Genomic DNA, 18,971 nt, shown 5'->3' with positions numbered 1-18,971 from the left:
ATATATTTTAGTTATTTTTTTTCAAAGATAAATATTATTTTATTAATATAAAATAAAGGTGTTCTTATAAGGAAGTACAAAAGAATTTGTATTCTCATTTATCACCAAAGACTAAGAGCTTAAAAAAGAGTAAAGTAAGAGTAAACTCCTGGCTTCTTTCACTATCTCAGGTGCCGTGTTTATTACCTTCTAAAAAACACACCGATTCCTCGCTTTTCAAGTGCTCCAACACAGCGCTGCTATGAAGAGGGTCTTTTGTCTACCGTCGAATTGAACCGCTATTCAGGATAGGCTTGTTGCCACCAATTGAAAAAATGTCTCTTCTTTTCTCATCCATAGGTCATGAGTTATTAAGCTTAGGCTCCAGATTGTTGAAAACAGGGGCATTGGAACAAAGCATGAGAAATTGATTCATCCTTCAACATACATCTTGGACAAGTGGCAGGGGTGGACGCAAACCGGCTGTGAACTTGTTGCAACACCAGAAGCTTTTCATGAAGACTTTTTCATAGAAAAATCTTAATTTTAGGAGGTAATTTTAATTCCCAAATGTTATTCCATACTCTATGTTTTGGGGCCTCAATGAAGTAGGAGAATGAAAAAATCCATAAGCAATTTTATATCCTGACCCAACTTTATGATTGGTAAAAAAATAAGAGAGAGAGAAAAAGGAAGAGAGAAAGAGGAGAGAAATATTTAATTTTGGAGAACAAATTTGAGAAAAATCTTAAACGACCCTGACAATTACCTTAAAAGGACTATGAGGCCCTTAACAAAAAGCAATAGCCAACCCGATCTCTAAGCTTTATTTTTATGGGACTGATTAGCTCTTGTGTCTTTTTTTTTTTTTTTTTTTGGCACATGGGCTAATCAATCCCATAAAAGTAAAGTGGGTCGGATTGGGTGTTTTTTTTCTTAGGAGTATTGTCATTTCGAGGTAATTGTCAGGGGTCGGGTGGGGTATTCACTCTTAAATAATTAACGTTACTGTTCCACCAAACCTTAATATCATTTCCTGAAGAAAAGGTACAAACTTGAGAGGTACAGAATCAGCAGTGGGTGTATCACCGCGAGCCACTAGCCTTGGTTCAAGTACATGGGAAATATCGTCGAGAACTCGTTTTCCGCAGGGAAGTTAACCAGTGGCGACGAGGACAAGGCCATTGTCACTTCTACCGCGGGATCTTCCCTCGATAATCGAAGAGTTTGGTTATATAAGTTTTCTATGTCTGAAAACCGAGTTTCATTAATTATTTAACATTGACTTAACGGCAGGATTACATTAAAACTAATGAAACTTTTTAAAATTCAAATAAGATACTTTAAGCATATGATATATTTTAATTATAAAATTAATAATATATTAGATAGATAACAAATATAATAGATTCTTTAGAAAAGTAGTACGTAGTATATTTAATTTTTCATATAGGTTTATCTAATTACTCTTTGATAATAATGCTTAAAGTTTTCCATGTGAATGGTGAAGTAATTGATAGTTCTTTTGTTTTCATCATCATGTATCTTGACCAAATATTAACGATATATAGGTATAGATAAATAAATAAATAAATTATTACATGGTCTATATCCTATTTACTTAGAGTTTTAGAGTATGTGGAGTTGTGTAAGATAGATTTTAAATATACGAGTAAACTATTAAAATGGTATTCAAAAGTTTGTATTACTGACAAAATAAATTTTAAAAGACGTTAATGATATATAAATTTTCGAAAAATTTAAAAATACGATAAAAAAAAATTAAATATTAAATGTATTTTTTTAAAAATATTTTAGAGATTAAATTTTGATGCAATTTTTTGCAAACATTATTAGAAAAATAAGATCTTTTCATCTTTGAAATTTGGTAATTTTTTTTAAGTGAATTTAAAAAAAAAATTATTGTGAATAACCACATTTTTTTAAAAATAAAAAGAAAAATTTTGAGATAAAATTTTACTCCAAATTCTTTTGTGCACTTTTTAAATATTTATTTAAATATTAACATAAAATTTAGATCTAATAGATAAATTGTTTGCTAAATATAAAAATTATTTTGTTACTTACAAAAATTATAATAATTATTAATTCTTTTTGTCGTATTTTTAAATCATTCAGAGGTGGTTTTGTCTATAATATTTTTTAGAGATATTTTTGTTAGAAATTGAATCTTCTAAGTACCGAATTAGTAGTTTAGACATGTACGCTACATTTGTTTTAAAATAATTTATTAATTTTTTTTATGGATTGAACAGATTTAATTGGGTGAAAAAAAATTTCTATTAGTTGGATCGAATGAAAAGATTCTAAACTTCTATGGTTACACTTATTTAGAATAGAATATAAACTCTACCCTATCTTATATTTCTAAAATACTACCTAATTATCTACTAAAATTAATTCAACCTCATTAATAAAGCTATTACATTGTAATTGCCGTGAAGATGGGGCCAAGTATTAAGGAATGAGGGTACTTTTCTTTTATTAGTTTCCCTTGATTTGCAGAAAAGAAACAATGACCATATTATGAATGAAGTTATTTTCTTTTGTTTCTTACCTTCTTTCTTTAATCAGTTATTAACCAATCAATGTTTTCTACAGAGAATAGACTGAGTACTTAAATTCTAACACTATTAAGTATTAATAGTTTTCTTTATTTTTATGGTTTGAATAGATTTTTTTTTTTTTTCCTTTTTACGTTTCATTTTCATAATTAATCACAAGGCTTAGGTTGATGGAAACTATAATACAGATTAGAATTCACAGGCTAATAATATAGAAAATGAAAAAAGTATCCACCAACTTCTTTAGCTTCAAGATAATTCAATGTCAACTACGGGAAGATACATTTTTCTTCAAATCATGGCAAGAATTCTAAACAAATTGCCTTGAAATGTTCATTTTAGCCAACCAAGACCACATGTTTTCTATCTCAACTCAACAATGATTAGTAAAGAAAAATAAATAAATAAATCAAAATCCTTGTTGTAAGCGAGAACTAACTTGTTTAATCTATGTAATATGAGACATTCAAAACCACATTTTCAAACTTGAAATGTTTCTCAATACATAAGAAGAAAGATCCTTTAAGTTTGTTAACCATTATGTAGTGCCTTTAAGATCTAACTAACATACCCTATAATTTTCTCAAAGGGAGGTTGAATGCTAGTTTTGGATGAATGGCATGTGATCAAATTTTCAGGGGAAGATCGTACAAACAAGTAAATCTATAGTTGCAATTAGTTCTCTTAATGCATACAATAATGGTATATGACCTTCTCATACTCCCCAAAAAATTTGGATCTCCTCAGTCACTGCAATAAGAAAGACATAATAATGGTTGGTAAGTGAGAGCTCAGCCAAGAGAAAATGTTTTGAATACGATTTTTCTTTTCTTTTACAAAGAAGACAACGAAAGAAAGTTGTTGAAGCGAGATTTAACACATGCCTTTCTGAAATTAGCGAGATGTTCATCATTTTCGTATGGAAAGATCGGCGTGTAGGTATGACACTGAGGCCACGAAAAACAAGAAAATTGCAATCGACAGCATCAATGGCTCGGCAAGCATGAATATAGGGTTGAAAGTGTAGTATACCTGCGAAAAGAATAACAGAAGACAAGGTTAGACAAAGAATAAAGCACAACGTTATTTAAGTAGAACGAAACCAACAGCATACTAGAGTAGGCAAGGACACAACTAGCATACTAGAGTAGGCAAGGACACAACTAGCATGTTGTACTATGTGTTAAGACTCAACGCAGTAGCCCAAAGATAAAATGAAATATTTTATACTTTGGTCTTTATGCTGCGAACAGCCAAGTTTTGAAAGTGTCATGGTTTTCATTTTCAAAGTCTATGAAGGTTAGAAAAAAGCAAGTCCTAAGTAATCTCTGTCCCAAGCTTGTTCCCGGGAAAGAACTACAAATGTAATCTTTGAATCTTAATCATGATTGTGGTTGCCGTGGACAGGTTTATCGCCTGTAATACCTGGAAAGGAACGTTATGCTCAGGAACTACATTACTCTTTTCTAGAACAACAACAGTCCTTCCGATCACATCAAGATATGAATATTTGATCTGCAAAATTCAAAAGCAAAACTGTTTCAGCTGCAGGAAAACAAATGCTTCATTAAGCTATAGTAATACAAGTGAAAACAGAAATTCATAACCACCACAACTAAAACAAGAAGAAAAGCAATATATTAATTAGACAACTTCGTAAATTGTTTCTTAGATAATGCAGAAATTCCATTGACACAATTATTCTGTCATAACAGTACACATTGCTCCATCTATGTTTTAAGCAATCTCTCTGAAAACACTTAATTTTTTTTATTTTAGTTTATCTTTGGCAGTTAAACTCGGATGAAGCTGTCACTACAGCTGTGTAATTGTAAACAACGCAATGCAGCGTAACAGCGTATGCAGATTATCCAAAGAGAATATTACCTCTAGATGTTGGTCCACTTGGAAAGGAATCACGGCCGTGGGATCTTTGGATCCCTCTGGCAGTACAACCTGAAATTTAATCGTTTAAGAAGGGTAATTTAAACCTCCATTATTGTGTACACAAGCCGTCAAAGCAAAGGTCACAGATTTCAGTAAAAAATATCAATCACAAGTCGCAAAGCAAAAGAACAAGCTCAAACCCACTTTTAAAATCAACTTGTCAACCACTGTCTGAGTAAGTGGACATCCAAAAGTAAAGTTGAGGTATCTTCTACCATCTGGTGACTCAAAAAGGAAGTCTTGCAATGGTAGCCCATAACCGATGACAAAGGTTGATTTCCAGCCTCCAAACAGGGGATACCGAGGTTGAAATTCAAGTTCTGACTGCAAATGATAAGCATGTAAATAAGTATAAGATCGGAAATCATGACATCAGTGAAATGGTATGCTTCATTTAAAACTCAATCATATGCCATACCTTCCGATAATCTGTACGTAAGTTTGAAGTGGAAACATTTCCTATTTCATCTCTGTAGTACACAGAGTGAACCCTGGGGGGCAGTTTTGCGAGAAGATGTTTAAATGAAGATACACCAGTAGCATCTGGTCTAGTTTGATATTCAACCCTATCCACAGAAAACCACTTTTTAAGTTCATGCATAATAAAAGAAACTTAAAGATTGCATGCAAACAAAATTATTACTCCCACCCTTCCTAAATGATAGTCTTTCAAGGCAATGCATGGAAATTATTAATATTTTTAAATGACTAAAATACCTTTTTATTCACTCATTTGAATATCACCCCTTACTAATGCAATAACTACCATTATTTAATAACCCCCGCCACGCCGGGGGGTTCAAAGTGGTTAAAAATTGCATTCCTTGTATCGAAGTTCAACATAAAATGACATCTAATCCAAGATTTTGAAGAGAGCATTCTGAGATACATGACTACTTATGTTGTTCTTCAAAGAACAAAGACAAGATCTTGCGCTTTACAAAGAACTAAAGTGATGGAAAACATACCTCGAAAAAGCTCCTTTATGTCGAGCACCTGCATGGACCAGCCTATATCGCTCTGTGACCTGTACATTTCCCCAGTGAGAAATTTCAATTTCACGTTCTAGCTCCTCAACTACCGCGAATGGATTGTTATTTTCAAAATGGACCAGAACAGGAGAATATGAATATGGGGGTTGATCTTCATAAGGTCCATATTTCAGCTCTGTACCAGCACGTTTAGCGGGATCGACCACAGTGAATGATTCTACCCGAGTGCTTGGTGTCTTAATGAAAGTTGTCTGTTCCTTGACATGATAGGGAGACAACAATATAGCACTATCACGGAAATAGACCAGCTGTGACTCTGATTGAGTTATTTCTACAGGGAAAGGTTCCAGAGAATGTGTCAATATGTAAAGCACCTCTAGTGTTGCAGTTTCACCTTTATTTAGTGGAGTTAACAAAGTTACGGTGAAGAATTTAGTTCCATTAGGTCCATCTGGTAGCTCTGCAGATTTAACATCAAGGGGGATGTAAGTCTTCTTCTTCCGTTTCCCAGAAGTTGCTGCAGCTTTGACTATTGCAAGATGTTCGGCTTCAGCAGGTGAAAAAGCAAGATGTACTTCTGAAGCAGGGGATGTTCCCAAATTTTCAACCTGAAAGAGAAAATGTGCGAAAATAAATGATCTGCCAATCCCTTCAAGGTTCAAAAATTACACGAATAAATTCTAGTCTAGAACAGAATACAATTCACGATTTGATAACTGTTATCAAATGTAAGTCAGCATACATAGTCACACATTACATCTAGACATAATAAAATGATCCAGCGACTATAGTCCATAACTCGACGTAAAAGAATACTCAGTCAAAGCAGAATATGGAACCCAATTTATACAAGAAACAGGATAGAGGAGTTACCTTCAATGTCAAGTACACCTTAATGATGTGAGAAGTCAAATCAATCTGCAAGGATCATGGGAATACTGTCAGTCAAAGAATGTCTAAAACAGACTATGTGAACGTCGCCGGACAAAACATGATCGAAGTGTCGAAGACATACAGCATTTTCTAAAATAAGTTAACATCAGGCTCAAATATCAGCTTCAACAAATGATATGGAAATAATCAAAGTACTATAATAACACTAATCTTCCAAACTTACTTCACAGACAATCATATTCCTCAATATCACACTCACAGAGAGAGCACATGTTAATAGCCAAACTTAGATAACAAACAAATCCAAATCGAACCTCCAAACTATAATTGGCCCTCTAACGAACTAAAGTGGCATCAAAAGAGACAAATGAAACGTTTCCACAAAACAAGGTATACATATATAATATCTATGCAACGAATTTATCATATATTATGATAGCCATCTCGCAAGTTCAGATTTTTCACACAGTCCCTTGAACCCCCAAACCAATTCATCTCAGTTCCACCAACAGATCTTCAGCTGAAACCGGAGGAACGAAGAACTACTTAAGGAGAAGAATAAAAAAATAGAGAATTTGGAATGAGAATTAAGAATTGGGGTAAAAAGAGATCGATGAATTTTCATTTGACGAAATAAGAGAGAGATGAATGAAGGAGAGCATACTCTGCGTTCGGCATTGAGGATCTGAAGGTCGTGCGTAGAAGAGAAGGAAGTTGGAAGAAGGAAGAGAGAGAGGATGAGAGGAAGAGAGAGTGGAACTCTGAAGTGAGGTTGTTCTTCCATTGGCATTGAGAGCAGTTGCAGTTGACGAAGCTGAGGGAACGAGACTCCAAGAGAGATTGGAGTACGCTGTTTTTCTATTGTTTTTTTTTCTGTGCTTTTTTGGTCTCATTCGGTTTTGGTCATTGTTTCGGGGAGCTTTTTTTTCTGGTCATTGTTTTGGGAATCATTTAAGATTTTGAGTACAGAGAATTAAACTGAAGCCCAAAATCAGTTCAATTTTTTTCCGCAAAATTTTATTGAATTTGGCCTAAGACAAAAGTAGTCATCTCTTCTTTTAACAGAAAACACCAATGTAATACCAAAAACAAAAACTATCAATGTCTTCTGACAAAANATATATACTAGGCCACGGATTTCTTACTCCTAATTTTATATAGGAGTATGATTCACCACCACTAAAATATTTACAAAATAAACCCCATTTTTTATTTTTGAAAGAATTAATAATTAAACATTTGCTCTTATTTTTTTTGTTTTACACATTCCTCCTGTTTCTTTTAATCTGAGTTTTAAAGAGGAGTCCAGAGCTCTGCTAGGGCTTTTGCCCCTCACTCTACTTCCCATCAACATCGCTCGTTCCTTGACTAAAACCCCAAAGTGGTCCCTGAGATTGGGCGAGTTACCCATAATTGTCCTTGACTTTCAAAATTCCCTAACAGTATCCCTCACATTCAGCTCCAGGACCCATAGTTGTCCTGCGACCCTTTCCGGAGCCCAGTCAGCAAACGGAGTAATGATATGGCACCTCCCATGCCATGCTGGAGCCAGCAACGGCTAGCTGACGTGGCAAATCTTAATTTTCTACCCAATGTGGTCCTGGTCCTATTAAAACCCTAAAAACTAAGAATTATTATTATATGTAGTATCTCTTCTTCCCTTCTCCTTCGTCCCATAATTGTGGTTCACCATTAATATTTAACGGAGATTCTATTGACATGTGCAAAGGTGCTTTCCACATAATAAAATCAACCTGTCAGAGCCAGATCTCAGTGAAAATTTGGGGTTGCAGGATGAAACTCGTGATGAACTTGGTGCAGAATTTCACAAGAAGTTGGATTTGAAGGATGAGGATGAAAGGGTAGCTGAAAATGAGAAGAAAGATTCGGACTTTGTAGCTGGTAGTGGAGAATATGGTGGTGAGAAATTGAGTGGTGAAGGTGGTTGTGCCCCGAAAACAGGTGAAGCACAAGGGAGTGATGATAATGATGGTTGGGATGATGATGAGGGTTATGGCTGGAATGAGAATGTGAAAGAGAGTGAGGTTGATAAGGTAAGTGGAGATTTTGATGTTGATGGTGATGGTAATGGTGATGATGAAGTTGAAGTTGAAGGTGATGAAGAAGTGGAGAAGAAGAAAGATAGAAGTAGTGGTAGAGTTCAGCAGCAATATTCACTGAGGCCTGATGCTGAAGATTGTGCTTTCTATCTTAAAAATGGAACTTGCAAATTTGGATTCAATTGCAAGTTTAATCACCCACTTGGTAGGAGGAAGAACCAGGTATTAATTATTCTTCTGTTCCTATTATCAATCTAGCACAGTGGTCTGGATTGCATGTTTAAAAATTAGGGTTGAAATTCACTTATGAATATTTATCATTTGTCCAAGATTTTTTTCTTGTATTTTAGCATTATATTATATTAATGGAATGAGTAGATTGAGATAAAAGGCATTTATGTTTAGCTGAATAATCACTGGCTTGTCCTTCACCTCCAAACATTGCTTCAGAGTATCAATGGAATTTCCGTTAAATCACAATGGTGAACCACAATTATGGGACGAAGGAGAAGGGAAGAAGAGATACGACATATAATAATCATTCTTAGTTTTTAGGGTTTTAATGGGACCAGGACCACATTGGGTAGAAAATTAAGATTTGCCACGTCAGCTAGCCGTTGCTGGCTCCAGCATGCCATGGGAGGTGCCATATCATTACTCTGTTTGCTGACTGTGCGCCAGAAAGGGTCGCAGGACAACTATGGGTCCCAGAGCTGAATGTGAGGGATACTGTTAGGAAATTTTGAAAGTCAAGGACAATTATAGGTAACTCGCCCAATCTCAGGGACCACTTTAGGGTTTTAGTCCTCGTTCTTTATTCCTCCCCCTCCACAGTAGCTCGCTCTCTGATCCTCTCCCTGCGTCGTGGTCGTTCTCTGATCCTCTCCATCTGCGGGATTGCTCGTTCTCCCCTATATGGTGCTTGTTCTCTAATCGTAGACGCCGCAATACGCTGTCACCGCCGCTGCTACACTCGGGTCCACCACTTCATTATTTTCTGTCGCCTCTCTGTTCCTCTTCTTTACCAGCAACTTTGATTTCTGTCCTTCTCCCTCCAACTATGCCTCTGCCTCTGTGACCTACCCCTTTAAGGTTCCATTTTGTTTTTATTTTTATTGTACTTTTTTTTCTATGAAAAATTTATATGAATTTGAATGTTCTTCATTTGTCAGAGTATTGAATGTTGTTTTGATTTCAAAAGAATTTGATAATAAACCAGTGAAAAGTTTTAAAATGGATTAGGAGTCCTTGGTTATGCTTGAATGATTGAATTTGATTGTTGTGATTTGGTTGGTAGTAACTCTTTTAATTTCTAATTGAATAAGGTTCCTACTTTTTCTTGTTTGAAGTTTAACCTCTATTGTGGAAGTAGGGCAATGATTGTAAAAAACTAAAATACAATACATGGTGTCTTGCATGAGGGAACTCATTGGATTAGGAGTAAATTTCAGAGATTGTATCATTAGGAAGTCAATAATATTTCCAATTATGCTGATTTACCCGGTAAAATAAAATAAAATAAGGATGACTAAAGAAAGAGATTTGATTGATTTTACCTCATGATGTATTTTGTAAAACTTGTTTGTTTAAACTTTAGAAATATTTTGATTTAATTGCTAGGTTATTGTTAATTGGAATCAATTTGTTGAAGAACAAATCAATCAAAGAGGATAGATAAAAAACCTTTCATACTAAATTGATGGAGCCCTCTATTACTTTTATCAGGTCCAACTGTCTCTTTTTCATACTAACAATTCTTCCATAAAAGCAAAAATACAATAAACATAAAATCAATAGGTCAGTTGAATTACACTCTCAATGTTATGAATAATAGATTTTTTTTTGTTGATTTGTCGCTGTAACACATTTTTGTCTTGTCCTACACTTTTGTATGAGAGCATGTAAATATAAAAAGCACTGAGTAATGATACATCTTCCTAACATATACTCCTAATAGTCCTTCTAATATTAAATTAAAAAAAAGTATTAAGTGAAAAAGTAAAGATATTCAATGCCTTGTAAATATATATATATATATAAAAAGCATTCAAGATTTTCTAAATCTATTAGTTAGGAAGAATTATTAGTAAGAGTATTAGGGAGATTAATCATTTTTCTATAGAATTTTCTATGGCTAATTGCTACTATTGTTGAGGACATAAAATTGCATAATTGTATATCTCATTCAGGAGATCTTTTTATCAGCATTATTAAATAATATGATATCATATTTAGTGGCTTATAAAACTTGCTATTCTGCATCCATGTTTTAAAATAATTTTGTTGTAATTTATTTTTGTTGTCGTTAGACTGGCTAAGCTAGCTGTTGATAAAGTCATGACTGCACCATGCGAGACATCAATTTTATATCCAAAGCATGGTGGAAATGTGCACTGTTTCACAGCAATAACACCTTGTGTTGTGCTAGACATTCTTTCACCTCTTTATAGAGAAGATGAAGGAAGAAAGTGTACTTACTATATCATGATTATCTATATTCAACATTCTATAAGTAACTCTTCGAACTATCACTTATATTCCATGCACCATAGGATATAGCATTGGTACTCAGTAGTAGGAATGATCTTAGAAGTTCTATAAACTCAATTTTCTCCCTTTTTTGAGTTTTGAAGCCTCTGATTGAGGATGTATAAGTTTAGTTACATTTTTAGTTTTTCCCCCTTAGAAAGTTATTATCCTTTTCAAAACTTGTAAATCACTTATAAATAGATTTTTAGTTTTTTCTCCTTTGAATCTGCTCTATCTCATATCATTTCATATGAATACCAACTCAAATAGATTTTCCAAGGACATCAAAAAATAGATAATTGCTATAGTTGAGGATCTACTTTCTTTTTGGATTCAACCATTAAAATGTGCATTAGGCAGCTTCTGCAGCAGTTGCAACTTGGTGAGGATATAAGTACTTTTGTAAAATATTGCATTGTGGTATTATTATTGTGTCAATATTTTCTCAAGCTAAATTTGTCCCTTTCGGTTATGCTTTTGAAGCTATAAAGAAATAATACATCATTGTGTATTTATCAAGCAGGTTATGATCATTTTCCTTTGTGTGAGGCCCAAACAAACACTTTTTAAAAAATTCCTCTACATCACAATTAGTGTATTAACTTGAATGAATGAATGATCGGATGGTTAAATTCTTTTCTGGTTTACCTGGAGTTCTTCACTCATAGTCCTTCAACTTTGAGGTGTGATTGCAATCCGAGCTCTCTAGCCAAAAAGTTGCCAAAAAGTTCGTAAGTAACGGTCGTCTATTGTATCATTGATTTCACCATTTAGTTTATTTGTTTATGTTCTTGTACAAGAATTCTGCATGTATGCTTAGTAGTGCTTGTAAGTTTTGACTTTTGAGACTTGTTTGTAGCTTTGATTTGGAAAATAGTGAAAATTTTTACATTGTCTAGGTTTTTTTATCTCTCACATTGGGAGGTTTAGTGCTCATAACAACTACACTCACAAAATGACAAGCACTTAATTTATGATGGGGCCATAAGTTATGATGGGACCAGAATGAGACAACAGTAGTTTGATACTACAGTTTGAACAACTTGAAAATATTATTACTTTTTATAAAACACTTGAGCTACTTTTGTCTTATAAATCAGAAGGACGACATCAAAATTTTGTTTTTTAGTAATAATGAACGAGTATACAATGAATCCCAAATTGTGGTGGGAGAGAAAATTATGCAGCAAGAATACACTCATTGCATGTTGTCCAGATTGAGATAGAAATTAATATAGGCAAACTACTAAAACCAAAAATAATAAATACATAGCTACATTTACCATTTAACAACTATCATCTCAACCTTGTGGGATGGACAAGATTTTTACTGCTATTATCATCTTCACTTCGATCAATGATCTCTCCACCTATTCGCTTTCTCTCTCTGCTAGCTTTCTATCTCTGCTAGAGTCCTTTTGCTCATGATGATAATTGCCATGGGATCACAACGATTCCCCTCTAGTCCTCCATTCCTCCAAGAAAGAATGATAAAATAGTGATAAATGAGAATCAAATTATAGCAATGCTGAATCATCTTACTTTTGCTCTCCAGTTATGTATAATACAGAGTTCAAGAAAGGGAAAGAACATACATCACCGAATAGGATCTCGTCGGCCTCAAGCATGTGGATTATGTGTCCGATTTTAGGTCTCTTTATGGCATCTGGATCAACACATTTAAGAGCAACCAACAGAGCAAAGCTTAAGAGCCTTTGAAGACGGCTTTTCAGGAAGGTTCGGATCAATGAGTTCCTCTAATTTTCTCTTGCCAACCATAGCTTTCAACCACTCAATTAAATTAATCTGCAAATATACCAAATTCTAGTTAGAAAAACAGAAAAAGAGAGAAAATAATCAGCATAGAACAATGTAAGAAGATTAAAACCAAAACTGTATACTATTATTGGTTATAGCCTCTAACTTCTCCTTGGGGTTTAATATAATCAACGGGACTTCTTACGGTAATTATTTCCATAATAAGTATCCCAAAGCTATAAACATCACTCTTCTCAGTCAGCATTCCAGTGCATGCATACTCCGGTGCAACATAACTACAGAACAAGAAAAGAGAGAACATGAACTTTAAAGCCTTAAATATTTGAATATAGAAAGTGAAACTAACTGATAAGGGAAAATGGTTGGTTAACTCATACTAACCAAAATGTCCCCATCATACAAGACACCATGTATTATATTTTAGTTCTTCACAATCATTGCCTACTTCCACAAAAAAGTAGGAGCCTTATTCAATTAGAAATCAAAAGAGTTACTACCAACCAAATCACAACAATCAAATTTAATCATTCAAGCATAATCAAGGACTCCTAATCCATTTTGAAACTTTTTATTGGTTTATTATCAAATTCTTTTGAAATCAAAATAACATTCAATACTCTGGCAAACGAAGAACATTCAAATTCACATAAAATTTTTATAGAAAAGAAAATAAAGTACAATAAAATAAAAACAAAATGGAACCTTAAAGGAGTAGGTGGCAGAGGCAAAGGTGGAGGGAGAAGGATAGAGATCAGTGTCGCTGGTGAAGAAGAGGAACAGAGAGGTGACAGAAAACAATGAAGTGGTGGACCCGAGTATAGCAGCGGCGGCGACAGCGTGTTGCGGCGTCGACGATCAGAGAACAAGCACAATACAAGGGAGAATGAGCAATCCCGCGAATGGAAAGGATTAGAGAATGACCACGACGCAGGGAGAGGATCAGAGAGCGAGCTACCATGGAGGGGGAGGACCAAAGAACGAGCGACGTTGATGGAAAGCAGAGGGGCAAAAGCCCTAATAGAGCTTTGGACTCTCCTCTTTGAAACTCAGATTAAAAGAAACAGGAGGAATGTGTAAAACAAAAAAAGCAGAGGACAAATGTTTAATTATCAATTCTTTCAAAAATAAAAACATGGGGTTTATTTTGTAAATATTTTAATAGTGGTGAATCATACACCTGTATAAAAATAGGAGTAAGAAATCCATGGCCTATATAGTATATACTAAAATAGAATTTAAACCTTCAATATTTATTTAAACAAATAAATAAGTTGACCACTCAATCAAGTTAAGTTAATTATCAAATCAATTGGTAGCGTTTGTTTGCAGAGACTGGAACTGAGACTAGAAGACAGAGATTCAGTATTATGTTTGTTGAGATAGAGACTGATACTTAAATTTCAGTCTCCGTCTTTAAAATTTCAGTATTTTATCTATCGATATATTAAGTTCTAAAAAATACTAAAGAATCAATAGAATTTATTATTTTTGGCCATTAGTTTGCTAATAATATTTAAAAATATAAGCTAAAAATATATTTGTTAGATTTTTAGACTAAAACAATTAGACTAATGACTCAAAATATTGGTAAAAAATAATAAATTTTATTGATTCTTTGAATTTTTTTTCTTAAATCCTTAGTTCATTGAGTAAAGTATATTATCTGGCCATAAATAAATAAATAGCAAGTCCAAAATAAATAAACAAATAAATAAATATGTGAATAGAGATAAGAGTTTAGCAGTACCTAGAATATATTACCTAAATTAGAATAATGTCATGTATACATGTTATAGATTCTTTTACAATATCTTATTCTTTTTAAAATTTATTATCAAAATATTGTTATTTTCAAAATCTTTTGGTAATAATATGATAAATTTAATTTTGATAAATATAAAAAATTTTATAAGTATATTCAATTATGTATTATTAATAATTTTTAACAATTATGTCAGGAAGACTACAATTTTCAACAATCAACAGATAAATAAGAGGTATAAAATTATGTTACATAGGTTGGGAAGCATTCCAGAAGAAATGAGATAATATTGTAACAAATTCAACAGATAATCACTCCAAAACAAAGCACTTATTGACACACTTAACGGTTGCTGCCTATTCTTCTTCCTAGATTTAATTCCCTCCTTTAGACTCGGTATAATCAAATAACTCACACTGACGTGTGTACTCTTTCTAGATTCACATACACAACTGAAAAATCTTGAGACTCAAAACAGAAAAAACAAAATAAAAAACGAAAACAAGGAATATCTAATTACTTAAAAGCTTTTTATTGCACTGCATATAATTATTTATGATACTACCACTAACACTATTACCTTTTCATTTCTCTATTATCACTTTGTAAGAGAGACTCTTTTCATTTTTACGTTGAAGTAGTGAATGACAGACATGGCATGCATGAAGCTTGGATCAAAATCCGATGTGTTTTATCTTGATCGGCAAAATTGGTTAGTACACACTTGTTTGGTTCTTCTTTCACTTCTTGCAATTTATTTTTTCAAACGTGTTCCTAACACCCTATCTGAAATTATTGGTATGTGAATCACAAAATTGTTCATGGTGTTTGATTAGGCTTTGCTCAACTGGGCTTCCAAGTGATGTCATTGTTGAAATTGGTGAAACATCCTTTCATCTTCACAAGGTTTGTGTTTTCAATCCTCACCCCAAGATTTTGTTTTCATCATTTTACTTATTATTATGACTAATTTACAGAAATGTCTCTTAAGATGAATATGAAATTGATTAAAAAAGCATATAACAAATGGAGGTTGTGTCCATTTTTAATTCAACTAACTAATTTTGTTCTAATTCCAAAATTTAGCTGATAATTAGTTGAATTTAATTGTTATACACAAACAATGTAAAATAGTTATCTGTATTTATATGACATTATGTGAACATAAATGTTATTAGGATCATTTAGTTACCTAAGAATTTCTTGGAACATAAATGTTTCTCTTGTCTGTAATAAATAAATCAGTAAGAGTATCTCTTAGCTTGTTCTTGTTACTTTTCATATTTAGATTCTTAAAAAACATTTTTTTTTGTGTACACCAGTTTCCACTTATATCAAGAAGTGAATTGCTAGAAACAATTATGAAAGAAGACAATGAAAAATCAGTGATTGAACTTCATGAACTACCAGGAGGAGCCAAGGCCTTTCTACTTATAGCAAAGTTCTGTTATGGTGTCAAAATGGAGCTAACACCATCAAATGTGGTTAGTCTCCGGTGTGCGGCCGAGTACCTCCAAATGACCGAGGACTATGGAGAGGGAAATCTCATCATACAGACTGAGAATTTCCTAAACCACATCTTCACTTATTGGACAGACACTCTTAGAGCTCTAAGAACATGTGAAGAAGATGTTTTGCCTTTTGCTGAAGAGCTTCACATAACTTCAAGGTGCATACAATCTTTGGTGCTGAAAGCTGCAGATCCAAGCTTGGTTACTTCTCAAAGTGTTGTTCAAAGTCCAGAGAACAGAACAGGAGGGCTCGTATCGAAGATAACATGCGAAGATTGGTGGTATGAGGATGTTTCTTCACTTAGCTTGCCATTATACAAAAGATTCATGCATGGTGCTAGTGGAAGGCACATGAAAGCTGAGAAAATTTCTGGTTCCCTTGTTTACTATGCTAAAAAGAATGTTCCTTTATTGGGAAGCCAATTCAGTGGTAACAATTCTAACAAGTCATCATCAATTTCTTGTTGTACTCCTTCTGAAGCAGATCAAAGGAACATGATAGAAGAGATTGTGGAAATGCTTCCAAATGTAAAGGGTATCACACCAACCAAGTTCTTGTTAAGGGTTCTTAGAACAGCAATGGCATTGTATGCTAGCTCATCTTGTTGTGCAAGTTTGGAGAAAAAGATTGGTGCTCAGTTAGATGAAGCTGATCTTGATGATCTTCTGATCCCAAACATTGGATACTCAATGGAAACCCTTTATGATATTGATTGTGTTCAGAGGATGCTTGATCATTTCATGATTGTGGAGCATGATGTTATTGATTCAACAACATCTTCTAATGACATAGAGGAAGAAAAAGAGAGGGGATTGGTTGAAGGCTCTCATCAAACTCCAATGATAAAAGTGGCTAATCTTGTTGATAGTTATCTTGCTGAGGTTGCACCTGATTCCAATGTGAAGCTTCAAAAGTTTCAGGCACTTGCTGCTGTCATTCCTGATTATGCTAGGACCCTTGATGATGCTTTATATCGTGCCATTGATATATATCTCAAGGTACTAACAATCAAATCACAGTTCTTCTTTCTTTGAATCCTTAAAATTTTGCTAACATGAGCTTGTGTCCTGATATTTTTAATAGTGAAAATAACATCTTTAGAGCTCAAATATTGCACCATTATAAATGCTCTTAAAATAAGCCACCATTGCCAGACATTTTAACAAGTTTCAGCGAAGCCAGACTCAATAACAAGTTTAGATCAGGCTCAAGCCAATTAACTATTTTACAGGCCTGGACTGTCGAGGACGAAGCCTAGTGTGTCCTAGCCTGTTTCCACCCCTATAGTTGCTATCTAGAAGTTGATGTCACATTCACATTAATAATTTACTAAAAAATTCATTGTGAACTTGACAGGCTCATCCATGGCTAACAGACTCAGAGAAGGAACAAATTTGCAAGCTCATGAACTGCCAGAAGCTGTCCCTGGAAGCCAGCACACACGCGGCGCAGAATGAGAGGCTTCCGCTCCGAGTTGTGGTCCAAGTCCTGTTCTTTGAGCAGCTCAAACTCAGAACGTCAGTTGCTGGTTGGTTCTTTTCATCTGATAACAACAACAACAGCAGCAGCCTTGAGAATTCAGAGAAACAACAGCATAACTTAGCACTGATAGGAAATGACCAAACTAACCCCTTCATGGCCTTTGAGAATGTGAGGGAGCGTGTGAGTGAGCTTGAGAAAGAGTACCTGCACATGAAGAAAGAGCTTGAGAAGATGATGGTTAAGTCCAAGATTAGTTGGAACGTGATCCTCAAGAAATTGGGGTGTAGGTTAATACCTAAGGCCCCTAATAACAACAAGGTCACAAAATCATGTAGAAAAACCAAGATAACACCAACATCAACCACCATCACCACCACCACCACCACCACCATGGAAGATCAAAAGGCCATGACTGAAGTGAATTGATCTCAACTGAAAGATTTTGAAGTTGAAAGAATATTCTCGACTTTGCTTTCACTTTTGGTTGTTTTAGTTTGGTTTTAATGGAGATTTCCCTTGTTGCTCTTAATCTTATGCTGATAATAATGTATCTAAATAATTATCACTTTCTTATGTTGCAACTTAATTAGACATTATAAAGTTGGGAAATATGACATGCTTTTTTGGTATCTAAAGTTTGCAATTAATTACTCTAAAGTTTTATGTTTAGTTGCTTAATTAGACATTTTATTGTACTTGTCAAGTTGTTTTAAGTTTTGGGTCACATAGAATGTCAATATTTGGACTAAATTTTAGAAAAACTTGACATGAAAATTAATTGATATAAGGTTGAGGAAATCATAATAAAGAGAATACACTTCTGATTAGGAAAATGTTTTTGACATTATCAAATTATAAATTTAAGTGAATTTTCAAAATTTTTTGGTAAACATTAAAATAAGTGCAAATACAATCTAGTCTAGAGTGGATAGCAATTGTTCATTTTGGATATGAATTTTCTTAGTTTGATTGAACTTTTTTTCCCTTCTAAATTTTTGATATGATTTTTACTTAAACTTTGAATATGGTAACTTTTATGAGATTTGCTGGTTTGACATTTATATACTTACAACCATATTAGGTATATACAAAAAATTAATCATTTATACAAAATATATATTGCAATATGAAATATAGATTGAAAATGAATTAAATACCACATATATCTATAGATAAATAGATAATGCTAAATTGACAATGAGTTATAACTCAAATAACATAATTTTTCTATACTTATCTAAGAAGTCGCGAGTTCGAGTCTCTCTATTTTTAGTATAAAAAAATAGATAATACTAAATTAGTGTTAATTTTTTGTGTATATATAATATTTTTGATATGCTTAAAAATAAATAAATAAATAAATAAATAAATAATATAACTTTTGTATTGAACCATTGAATGAATTAAGGAGATTGAATGAAGGTCTCTGATAATACTTAATACTTAATAC

The 18,971-nt window shown here is 33.6% G+C and overlaps 2 protein-coding genes and 1 long non-coding RNA gene across 3 annotated transcripts; 2 read left to right on the top strand and 1 right to left on the bottom strand.

Moving 5' to 3' along the window:
- LOC107618463 (dolichyl-diphosphooligosaccharide--protein glycosyltransferase subunit 1B) lies at nt 2,966-7,252 on the bottom strand. Its single transcript, XM_016320548.2, has 9 exons — nt 7,062-7,252; nt 6,377-6,421; nt 5,480-6,111; nt 4,930-5,077; nt 4,656-4,835; nt 4,452-4,520; nt 3,990-4,079; nt 3,449-3,596; nt 2,966-3,314 (listed from the first exon to the last, which is right to left on the bottom strand). The coding sequence occupies exons 1-8, from the start codon at nt 7,185-7,187 to the stop codon at nt 3,474-3,476; spliced, it is 1,413 nt and encodes a 470-aa protein (XP_016176034.1). The 5' UTR covers nt 7,188-7,252; the 3' UTR covers nt 2,966-3,314; nt 3,449-3,473.
- Nucleotides 11,569-12,748, top strand: LOC110267252. The gene is made up of 2 exons (XR_002354649.1): nt 11,569-11,702; nt 12,542-12,748. It is a non-coding gene; the product is annotated as an uncharacterized LOC110267252 (long non-coding RNA).
- LOC107616391 (putative BTB/POZ domain-containing protein At5g13600) lies at nt 15,103-18,123 on the top strand. The gene is made up of 4 exons (XM_016318352.2): nt 15,103-15,239; nt 15,364-15,433; nt 15,850-17,037; nt 17,396-18,123. The coding sequence occupies exons 1-4, from the start codon at nt 15,172-15,174 to the stop codon at nt 17,945-17,947; spliced, it is 1,878 nt and encodes a 625-aa protein (XP_016173838.2). The 5' UTR covers nt 15,103-15,171; the 3' UTR covers nt 17,948-18,123.

This window comes from Arachis ipaensis, chromosome B09, assembly GCF_000816755.2.
Source record: "Arachis ipaensis cultivar K30076 chromosome B09, Araip1.1, whole genome shotgun sequence".
In the NCBI taxonomy this organism is placed as follows: Eukaryota; Viridiplantae; Streptophyta; class Magnoliopsida; order Fabales; family Fabaceae; genus Arachis; species Arachis ipaensis.
The sequence above is the reverse complement of the archived record's forward strand: the minus strand, read 5'-3'. Positions and strand labels throughout refer to the sequence as shown.

Coding starts and splice junctions, on each gene's coding strand:
- LOC107618463 (XM_016320548.2), bottom strand. CDS start 7,187: ATGCCAATGGAAGAACAACCTCACTTCAGAGTTCCACTCTCTCTTCCT. Junction 4,521..4,655: donor TTGACAAGTTGATTTTAAAA/GTGGGTTTGAGC, acceptor ATTAAATTTCAG/GTTGTACTGCCAGAGGGATC. Junction 3,597..3,989: donor AGCATAACGTTCCTTTCCAG/GTATTACAGGCG, acceptor TTCTTTTCGCAG/GTATACTACACTTTCAACCC.
- LOC107616391 (XM_016318352.2), top strand. CDS start 15,172: ATGACAGACATGGCATGCATGAAGCTTGGATCAAAATCCGATGTGTTT. Junction 15,240..15,363: donor TATCTTGATCGGCAAAATTG/GTTAGTACACAC, acceptor GTGTTTGATTAG/GCTTTGCTCAACTGGGCTTC. Junction 17,038..17,395: donor CCATTGATATATATCTCAAG/GTACTAACAATC, acceptor TGAACTTGACAG/GCTCATCCATGGCTAACAGA.